Here is an 11644-nt window from a genome sequence, read left to right as displayed (position 1 = left end):
AGCTGGTAAATACAACTTTAGCAGTTCAAAATTCTGTTCCACTGCACATTTACACGCTGTCAATACTTGCTTGGTGATGATGATAGCAAACACAGTATGCAACACTATTTCACAAGATTAAATTTTACTGCTTTGATTTTTTCCCTAACCAACGAGAAACCAAATTACAATCTCCATCGGTGGTCTTTTAATTAAAAAAATCTCCAAATTGACTATACGAATTAGAACCCTCATATATCAAAGAAATTCAGGCAGTTACGAAATGTACAATCCAGACGAGCTAAAATACATGTATAAGCAACATGAGTCTTCTTCAGCAAACGTGAATTCCTGCTCAGCACCTTCATTAATACATGAACCAGTGTTTTCAGACCAGTGTTTCCTGCATATTCCATCACAAGCTTCGTAAGCGCAGATGAACAGAACATCCAAGAGGCTTAATCCTAGGGCTTTCAGAAGAGCAAACTACAGTAGAGCAATTTCAAATGCAAGTGTAGTTTGGTTGGCAAGGAGCATAATTATGACCGTACAATACTATCAGCTAAGTCGAAGCTCAATGTGTTTGGATCTACTTGAGGCAACATCCCACTTTAGAAAAACCAACGTAAACCAACTTTGCTGCGCGTTATATACGTCGTAGTGAGAAGACAAGATATGAGAGATATAATCATGTTACTCTCCTTAGTACATCCTCACTTTGCTAACTAGTAAATCAATTCTAACCCAAACCCAAAGTATGGACAACATTTTTGTCCATACTCACTCAATACCTATATATCAGGCATATAAAAACAAACTCAAGAACCTCAAATATAAATGGAAATGTATTCCAGATGTGCATTACAATTGCTAGGGCTTCAAACTACTTTCACTTTTCTCAGATGCTTTATTAATTGGTACTGTGATACTTTTCTTCTGAGCAATTAACGCAGAGCTTCTCGGAGCATTGTCTCTAAACCACAACACAGGATAGTCAATCAAGAATCAACGACATCAGTGCACATATGGCAAGTCCAGTAACCAAATTAAGATCTCCACTTGCATATGTTACCAAGAGCTTACCTTAGAAGCCACAAACAGTTAAGGTACTAAGTGCCAAGAACAAAAAGATATGAACCTAAGCATAGAAGGATCAGGATTGCAATTGTACATCTAACATTGCTAAACTTGTCACTACAGGAAAGGGTAAAAGATAAAAGGAAGAAAATTTAGTATATTGATAGAACAAATTTAATCATACCTTATCAAAAAAGAAAATATTGATAGAAAGCCCTAGTACTTGTTGCTTCTATCGTTATACGGTGCTACTATCCGTAAACCTGATAGAAGCAGTCTTTTCATGGAAGACATCACAGCCACACAGCATTATTAATCTAAAAAAGAAATAGCACACAGACTCCACATTGACACTATTGATACAGCTATGTGGAGTGATGCAAGTCCAAAATATGCCAGAATTAACCAATTCAGCAATTGAATGCTCCAAACAAATTTCAAGAGTAGCTGTAAACAGGAAAAACAACCAAATGTTTCATCACATTGCATTGAATATTCTAGCACCATTTTTTGGCTGAAGAATAAGTGTACCACTTCGCTCACCCAACAATGGTATAGCATAGTGCGCTCGCTCCACCTCTCTTAGAAGTATAACTTGTTTTACTCTGACCTGGAAGTATGGCTACACAAGAGCCCCAAGATGTCAGCTTCAAATATACTAATCTGTTCAGCATCTTTCCTACGAAATTTTAGGCAGACTGTATCACCTAACCATGTTAGTTACAAGAATGGTAAGTAATCAGGTTCTCTCTTGCCTTTCTTCAGTGAATCCTATTGAATTTTTTCCACTCTTTGTCAATTGCATTGATACTCGCTTAGCTACTGCAAGATTCTCAGTGTGAGGTGGTGTTCCAGTGGGCTATTTGGTAGTGGTTGAGGGCTTTGGTTGTGGGTGTTGGGGTTTTTTGGGGGGGAGGGAGAGGGGGCATGTTTTTCCAGCCTTCTGCTACTGGAATGGACGTGTTCACAGATCAGTTTCAACATAAGTTTTCATGCTCATACTTCTGATTTTTATTGGAGATGTCAAGAGTGAAAATTACCCCACACATTCACACAGATTTTGCAATATTAGAGCCACTGAGCAGTCACATTTACGTCTATCAAGGCTTGCCGCATGATTTTCAAGAATTTTAAGGTTATGCTGATGCTAGCAAAAGAATGTGTTCATCTATCAGGAATATCAAATGAGGGAGGAAGAAGACTTGGTTGGATCGGTTGGTCTGCTAATGGTAACTAGCATCAAAGTACCTAGGGTCTCTCTATTTCTAGCAAGCTCAAACTAAGCCTACACAAACTAAAGTCGAACAATTAAATGTACTCCTATCGGTTATACAATTTCATCGTCAAAATAATAATATTAACGAACCAGAATTATATGTTTGAACTCAAACATGCTCTTTTTAGTAAGTCCTTTCGGTTACCTTACTCGTTAAAACTTATTATTACGCTATTCATCTCTTCCGATTACAAATAAGTGTAGAATCAATTATAACATAGAAGAGATAAGTGTTACTAAATAAATTCATATCCATAATAAACTAATAATATAATTTGCATCATTATATTAACAGAATATGCATCTTTACTTTAACACATGCATCAATAGATTAGCTAATTCTAGTTTATGGACTCGGTTGGTCTGCTAATGGTTAACTACCATCAAAATACCTAGGGTCTTTCTATTTCTAGCAAGCTGAAACTAAGCCTGCACAAAGTAGTTGAGGATATCATTAGCATAACCAAAGGATGGAAAAATAAATCACTGAAGTGTGCAGCTACATTTGCTATTCAAACATACGTTACAAATATAGGCACATCGCCTAAGAAAGTCCCTTGCAAATTTAAGACTTGTACAGATCTTTCTGTGGTTTGCTAGAATTGAAACACGTTGCAGCAAAGGTAAAATGTACTGACGCCTCTATTTTTATTTTTATTTTGAAATTGGTAACATTGGTGTTGATAGCACTAGGGCAGTGCTGAAGCCATATTTACTGACGCCTCTATTTGATTTGACTAGGATACATTTTTGGAATCCGCAGTTTTGCAATGCATTCCTACGAAGATTCTAGTTCAGGAGATACCTTTTTTCCATTCCACTTGGTTTTATACAATTTTGGTGTGAAATTTGGGGATAAGTTACCATTGCTGCAGTCAGTGACTCCATACAAGATGAAGGATAGAGAAACGGCTAGGAGATCCAAAATGCTACCACTATCAACTCCAACTCTGTTTCTGCGGATTGTTTTAAGTGTCAAACTGGTGAATAGAGTTTTGAGCAAACTTGTGCATCAATTGTTTCACTGAAGAACCAAAGGAACTTGGCGGAAGCTAGTTTCATGCAAGAAGAGTTGCTATAATCAAAGTTCATTAAATTGTTGCTATAACCAAAGTTTATTAAAATTAAGGCAATAGATTAGAACAAACAGAGAAGATTGTTATAGCATTAAAGAGGAGGAAAAATGAAATAACTGAATTAATAACTAAAAGTGCTTAAAAGAAAAACTATTAGAAACAATACTTAAAATGCATCAAAATCACAAAGACAAACTCCAAAGTACTTACATCATTAAAGAAGAAAAGATAATGTGTGTTTTTGTATAACATGAGAGGCCAAGGAAGTATAAACTTCCATACCTTTGATTTGTGTAGTAATTCCTCATCCTGTCAATGCCAAATTCCTACTCACAAAGACTAGGATCAATAACCAATATAGCTCGGATCCCCAAGATACTCAGCAATTTGTTCAAGTCGCACTTTGAGTAACTCCTTCGTATCACCATCTCGGACAATTCCAGTCTCATTCTCACTATCCTTCTCAACCAAGTGACCATACACACCTTTGTGCCTACCATACAGAACAAGAACGGGACCACCACGCTTTGGAAGAGCCGTCTCGAGCAAATCCTGATCCACACCTTGTATCAACTCCCTAGTTTCATCCATACATAAATCACAACAAGTCGGCCCAACCACATCCATAATTTCCCCTTTCTTTAAATACAATCTTCCCCTTTTTAAATCCTTACTTATAATCCTAACTCTAATATGACTAGCAAGCCAAGACACCTTATCATCACTCCTTTCATCTCTACTTCTTTTACTTTCCTTTTTCCTCTCTATCGTCCCTTCGCCTCTACTCCTCCTATCATCAAGATTACTCTTTTCTTCTCTAATCTTCAATTCTTTCAACTTCTTCAAACACCTCTCCTCCTCCACCGAACCCAAATCCGCCACATCCCGTACCTTAACTTTCACCTCACCATCACGTTTCGCAACCTTCAAAACCACCAAATCCCCACCACTTTTCACCTCCAAAACAACCCCTTTCAACCCCATTTCTTTTCCTCTCACTACCCTCACTTCTTTCCCTACATATAACCCTGTCGATCCATTTTCTCGATCTTTCTTCTCAACATTATCTACTTTAACACTACATTTTTCGCCCTTTTTTTTCGGTACTTCAGGTACGAAACCAATCCCTTCTTTGGCTGACCACTTTTTATACTCAACAACTTTAACATCCTCTTTGGCGTTCCTACCAATCCCTCTACCTTCAACCCACCCATAACCCTTCAACAAAGCAGCACCGTATCCCTCAACAGGCATATCAGTATACTCATCAATCCCATTATGATCAGGTAACCTCTTCAAATCCTCCTTAAATTGACGCAACATCGGATCAATCAACTGCTTCGAATTCGCATTCGGGTTAGGGTTAGGGTTTTCGGATTGGCGAACATTGAGGCCGTAAGAGATACCATCTACAGTTGGTTCGGCAGTAGCGCCGCCGTTGTCAATTTCGAATTGGAGTGGTTGATCTGTGGCCGTTGAATCTGGTAAGTCGAGATTTTTCATCCGTTTGATGGGGCGCCATTCGTTTTGTTTAGGAGGGATTATGAGTGTTTGTTTAGTGGAAGATGAAGGGGCTTTTGAAGGGTCGAATTCGGTGACGTATTCTTTTTCGATAGGGTTTGAGGAATTTTGGGGATTGTTGGCGGAGAATGATCTAGAAGAAGAGGGTTGCTGGTTTCTGAGGTTGGAAGATGGTTTTGAAGAGAGGGAAAACGAGAGCTTCATCGGAAACTTCACGTCGGTCAATTTCACCGATATCGGGTAGAAGCCGAAGTGCAAGGTCGTCTGCTGTACACGGAACCACAAAGGGGTAGTAGCGAATTGTGAGTAATACTCTTTTTTTTATATATATATATATATATACACTAGACGACCAGCACGGGCCCAATATTTTAGATTATAGTGCATTTATGTGTATGTAATTATTTTTGAATAGTAATAATATATATATATATATATATCATGTTCAAAATACGATTAATATAATATTGTAGTTTGTCTTTCCGTATCTAAAATTTTATTATATTAATGTTTGCTATGAACACAAAATGGGCAAATTTATTGATATTTTTTAAAAGAGAAAGACTTGTTTAAAAGGAAATTATTTTCTTCTCTTTGAGATAAAACAATAGCAATATTTAAGCATCAGTTGATACTTTCAATTTTAATTCGATTAATTTAAAAGTGTAAAATACTTATTATTTTTTATCAAATTTTTAGTTGGACAATTTTAATTCAAATTATTAAATTAATTTTACATGTTTAAAACGAAACAAAGTAGAAATTGATTTTTTTTTTAAAATGAAGAAATACTATTTTTTAATTTTTGGTAAATATTCTCGGTTTAACTCATTTTACTTGTCATGTTGTCTTTTGCATGGTTTTTTAAGAAAACGTCGATTAAAATTATAATTTGATTAATTTACCTTATTCATTATTTGATCTCCATTTGATAATTTTTTTTAACCACATTAATTTATTTTCACATTTATTAAAGTAAGAATAAAAATTAAAAAAGTAATTAAATTCTATCTTATTTTAAAATATAAATATTTTAAGTATATTTATTTTAGTAAACATAACAAATAAATGACATGGCGGAATAGCAAATACAATAGTTTAATAGCTAGATTAGATCTCAGGCTAATATAAAAAAAAAAAAAAAAATTGTATGGTTTGACTACTTAACTTTTTGAAGGAAAGCAATTTCATGGATTGACACGCATGCGAATATTTTTTTTAATATGGGGTTCACTGTTTTTTTTTTTTTATACTGCTTGATTTTGATAATATGGGGTTCACTTTTTTTTTCCCATGAGTTAGGAGATGGTGAGTTCCATTTTTTTCTTCCTTTTTTTTTTATTGCTCGGTGTTATTTAGTATGGGGCCCACCCCCCTTTTTTTAAGGGACAACGGACGAAAACCCATGCTTTATATAGTTTCTTTTTTTATTTTTTTACATTGCTTGGTGTTATTTAGTATGGGGCCCACTCTTTTGGACATTATTAGTTTGCACTATTTTTATACATATAATATATATATATATATACACATTATGTTCAAAACACGATTAATATAACATTATAGTTCGTGCTCCGTATCTAAAACTTTATTATATTAGTGTTTGCTATGAATACAAAGTACGCACTTTCTTTTTGACATTTTTTTTTTAATATGGGATTCACTTTTTTTTATATTGCTTGATTTTGTCAATATGGGATACTATGTTCAAAACACGATTAATATAACATTGTAATTTGTGCTCTGTATCTAAAATTTTATTATATTAGTGTTTGCTAAGAATACAAAGTCCGCACTCTTTTTTTGACATTGTTTATTTTTTTAATATGAGATTCACTTTTTTTTATATATATATTACTTGATTTTGTTAATATGGACTCCACCTTTTTTTTTTTCCCGTGAGTTTGGACATGGTAGCTGTATAATAATTTCATTTGCTTCCACTAATAGGTTAATACGCATGTGGCAATAAATCCATCATTATTGATTTAATTGTTTGATTTTCTAAGCACTTTTGTATTTTAAGTATGTTGCTATACAATAATTTCATTTGCTCCCTCTAATGGGTTGATACCCATGTGGCAATGAATCCATCATTATTGATTTAATTGTTTGATTTTCGAAGCACTTTTTTTATAACATTGTTTGTTTTTTTAATATGGGATTCACTTTTTTTTTTTAATATTGCTTGATTTTGTTAATATGGGATGCACTTTTTTTTTCCCGTAAGCTTGGATGTGCTGGGTTCCACTTTTTTTAAAAAAAAATTACTGGTTGGTGTTTAATATAGGGTACTCATGTGGCAATGAATCCATCAGGCTATATGGGCCCACAATTTTTTTTTTTTTTTTTAAAATGGAAAACGGATTTAATATATAAATATTTTAATGATGTTGCTGTACAATAATTTCATTTGCTCCCACTAATGGATTGATACACATGTGTCAATAAATCCATCATTATTGATTTAATTATTTGATTTTCTAAGCACTTCTGTATTTTAAGTAAAATATTGAGCATGTTGTTGCTCCCTCTAATGGGTTGATACGCATGTGGCAATGAATCCATCATTATTGATTTAATTGTTTGATTTTCTAAGCACTTTTTTTTTAACATTTTTTTTTAATATGGGATTTACTTTTTTTTTTTTTAATATTGCTTGATTTTTTTAATATAGGATCAACTTTTTTTCCTGTGAGTTTGGATGTGATGGGTTCTACTTTTTATTTATTTATTCTTTGGTTGGCGTTTAATATGGGGCATGGTGTTTAATATGGGGCCCACATTTTTTTTTTAAAATATTAGTAGTTGTTTAAAATATACACTATAATCCAAAGCATTGCTGCGTACGGGCCCAACACTTTAGATTATAGTGCATCTATGTGTATGTAGTTGTCTTTGAATAGTGATAATATATATATATATATATATATATATATATATATATATATATATATATATATATATATGTATATTATGTTCAAAACACGATTAATATAACATTGTAGTTTGTGCTCCGTATCTAAAATTTTATTATATTAATGTTTGCTACGAATACAAAATCGGCATATTTATTAATATTTTTTAAAAGAGAAAACTTGTTTTAAAGGAAACTATTTTCCTCTCTTTGAGATAAAATAATAGCAATATTTAAGCATTAGTTGCTACTTTCAATTTTAATTCGATTAATTTAAAGGTGTAAAATAGTTATTATTTTTTATCAAATTTTGATTTGGATAATTCTAATTCTAATTCAAATTATTAAATTAATTTTACATGTTTAAAACGAAACAAAGTAGAAATTGATTTTCTATTTAAACGAAGAAATACTATTTTTTAATTTTTGGTAAATATTCTTGGTTTAGCTCATTTTACTTGTCATGTTGTCTTTTGTATGGGTTTTTAAGAAAACGTCGATTAGAATTATAATTTGACTAATCTACCTTATTCATTATTTGATCTCCATTTGATATATTTTTTTTACGACATTAATGTCTGTTCACATTTATTAGAGTAAGAATAAAAATAAAAAAATAATTAAATTCTATCTTATTTTAAAATATAAATATTTTAAGTATATTTATTTTAGTAAACATAACAAATAAATGACATGGCGGAATAGCAGATACAACAGTTTAATACCTAGATTAGATCTCAGGCTAATATAAAAAAAGAAAGAAAATTGTATGGTTTGGCTACTTAATCTTTTGAAAAAAAGCAATTTCATTTGCTCCCACTAATGGATTGATATGCACGTAGCAATGAATCCATCATTATTGACCTAATGAGATACTTTGAAAATTACATGAATATTGTTTGATTTTTTAATATGGATTTTTTTTTTTTTGGACATTATTAATTTGCATTATTTTTATGCATATATATATATATATATATATATATATATAAGACAATTCCTATTTGATATAGCTATTTGTGCAAGTATTTTACGGTTAAGAAGCAACTGTCTCTTGTACAGATCGTGTATTAATCTACTATAACTATAGGATACTCCCTTTCGCGAATTCTTTGTGTTTATCCGAGGTGATCCACAAACGACGAAAATCTCTTTTTCCTATCCCTATCCGGAAAAAAAGTTCCACGACCGTGCGCCTTCTACCTCCACGCGGCATTGCTCCGTCGTGCTTTCGCCCATTGCGGAAAATTCCCCACTCGCCTCCCCGTAGAGTCCGGGCCGTGTCTCGGTCCTAGTGTGGCGATCATCCTCGGACCGCCTACCGATCATCGCCTTGGTAAGCTATTGCCTCACCAACTAGCTAATCAGACGCGAGCCCCCTCGGGGGCGGATTCCTCCTTTTGCTCCTCGACTACGGGGTATTAGCGACCGTTTCCGGTTGTTCCCCTCCCAAGGGCGAGTTCTTACGCGTTACTCTTACACATCGGAAACACCGTTTCGTGTTTTCCGTCCGACTTGCATGTGTTAATATATATATATATATATATATATATATATATATATATATATACACATTATGTTCAAAACACGATTAATATAACATTATAGTTCGTGCTCCGTATCTAAAACTTTATTATATTAGTGTTTGCTATGAATACAAAGTCTGCACTTTCTTTTTGACATTTTTTTTTTTAATATGGGATTCACTTTTTTTTATATTGCTTGATTTTGTCAATATGGGATACTATGTTCAAAACACGATTAATATAACATTGTAATTTGTCTTTCGTATCTAAAATTTTATTATATTAGTGTTTGCTAAGAATACAAAGTCCGCACTCTTTTTTGACATTGTTTATTTTTTTAATATGAGATTCACTTTTTTTTTATATATATATTACTTGATTTTGTTAATATGGACTCCACCTTTTTTTTTTTCCCGTGAGTTTGGACATGGTAGCTGTATAATAATTTCATTTGCTTCCACTAATAGGTTAATACGCATGTGGCAATAAATCCATCATTATTGATTTAATTGTTTGATTTTCTAAGCACTTTTGTATTTTAAGTATGTTCTTACAATAATTTCATTTTTATACAATGGGTTGATACTATGTGTGATAATCCATCATTATTGATTTAATTGTTTGATTTTCGAAGCACTTTTTTTATAACATTGTTTGTTTTTTTAATATGGGATTCACTTTTTTTTTTAATATTGCTTGATTTTGTTAATATGGGATGCACTTTTTTTTTTTTAAAGTAAGCTTGGATGTCTTTGGGTTCCACTTTTTTTAAAAAAATTACTGGTTGGTGTTTAATATAAGTACGCATGTGGCAATGAATCCATCGCGCTATATGGGCCCACAATTTATTTTTATTTTTTTTAAAATGGAAAACGGATTTAATATATAAATATTTTAATGATGTTGTTGTCTGATAATTTCATTTTCTTTCCCACTAATGGATTGATACACATGTGGCAATAAATCCATCATTATTGATTTAATTATTTGATTTTCTAAGCACTTCTGTATTTTAAGTGCCCAACCCACCTTTCTAAATAGTAGTAATATATAATTATATACCCACCTTTTAAATAGTAGTAATATATAATTATATATTACTACTATTTAGAAAGGTGGGTTGGACACTTTTCGTCGTCAACAATAAGCTCACTTTTTAGAGCACCAACAGAAGAGGAGTACGTGTGGTTTGCTAAAAAATAAAGAGCAATACACGTGTTTAATAGAAATAGGTCAAAGATATGTACTAAATAGATGGGCCAAACATAAAAGTACCATTCATATTACTTTTGGTACCATAAATGAATGCAGTGTTCGTCCCACCCAAGTCTCATTTATATTAATCGTGTTTTGAACATAGTATCCCATATTGACAAAATCAAGCAATATAAAAAAAAAAAAAGTGAATCCCATGTAAAAAAAAATAAACAATATCAAAAAAAAAAAAAAAGTCACTTTGTATTCGTAGCAAACACTAATATAATAAAATTTTAGATACGGAGCAGTTGTTATATTAAACGTATTTTAAACATAGTATAGTGTATATATATATATATATATATGCATAAAAATAGTGCAAACTAATAATGTCCAAAAGGGTGGGCCCCATACTAAATAACACCAAGCAATATAAAAAAAATAAAAAAAGAAGAAACTATATAAAGCATGGGTTTAGACCCATGCTTTGTCGTCCGTCGTCCCTTAAAAAAAAAAGGGTGGGCCCCATACTAAATAACACCGAGCAATAAAAAAAAGGAAGAAAAAAAGTGGAACTCACCATCTCCAAACTCATGGGAAAAAAAAAGTGGATCCCATATTATCAAAATCAAGCAATATAAAAAAATAAAAAAAAATCGAACCCCATATTAAAAAAAATATAATGTTAAAAAAAAGTGCGACTTTGTATTCGTAGCAAACACTAATATAATAAAATTTTAAATACGGAGCGCAAACTACAATGTTATATTAAACGTGTTTTGAACATAGTATATGTATATATATTATATATAAAAATAGTACAAACTAATGTTATATTAATCGTGTTTTGAACATAAGTATGTTTTATATATATATATATATATATATATGTGCATAAAAATAATGCAAATTAATAATGTCCAAAAAAAAAAGTGCATTCCATATTAAAAAATCAAACAATATTCATGTAATTTTCAAAGTATCTCATTAAGTCAATAATGATGGATTCATTGCTACGTGCATATCAATCATTTTTGTTAGAAATAAAATTGCTTTTTCAAAAGATTAAGTAGCC

The 11644-nt window shown here is 32.1% G+C and overlaps 1 protein-coding gene across 4 annotated transcripts; it reads right to left on the bottom strand.

The window, feature by feature from the left end:
• Positions 1-107: 107 nt before the first annotated feature.
• Positions 108-5133, bottom strand: LOC132029964 (protein MOS2). Of its 4 annotated transcripts, none has more exons than XM_059419392.1 (3): positions 3691-5133; positions 3138-3384; positions 108-382 (listed from the first exon to the last, which is right to left on the bottom strand). In XM_059419392.1, the coding sequence occupies exon 1, from the start codon at positions 5131-5133 to the stop codon at positions 3754-3756; it is 1380 nt and encodes a 459-aa protein (XP_059275375.1). In that variant the 3' UTR covers positions 108-382; positions 3138-3384; positions 3691-3753. The 4 variants fall into 4 exon arrangements, with proteins under 4 accessions (XP_059275375.1, XP_059275374.1, XP_059275373.1 ...); XM_059419391.1 differs by having other exon boundaries at positions 3138-3288; XM_059419390.1 differs by lacking the exon at positions 3138-3384 and having other exon boundaries at positions 3619-5133.
• Between the last annotated feature and the right edge of the window lie 6511 nt (positions 5134-11644).

The sequence above is a fragment of the Lycium ferocissimum genome, chromosome 9, assembly GCF_029784015.1.
Source record: "Lycium ferocissimum isolate CSIRO_LF1 chromosome 9, AGI_CSIRO_Lferr_CH_V1, whole genome shotgun sequence".
Taxonomy (NCBI): Eukaryota; Viridiplantae; Streptophyta; class Magnoliopsida; order Solanales; family Solanaceae; genus Lycium; species Lycium ferocissimum.
Note: the sequence above shows the minus strand (reverse complement) of the source record. Positions and strands in the feature narration are given on the sequence as shown.

Coding starts and splice junctions, on each gene's coding strand:
- LOC132029964 (XM_059419390.1), bottom strand. CDS start 5,133: ATGAAGCTCTCGTTTTCCCTCTCTTCAAAACCATCTTCCAACCTCAGA.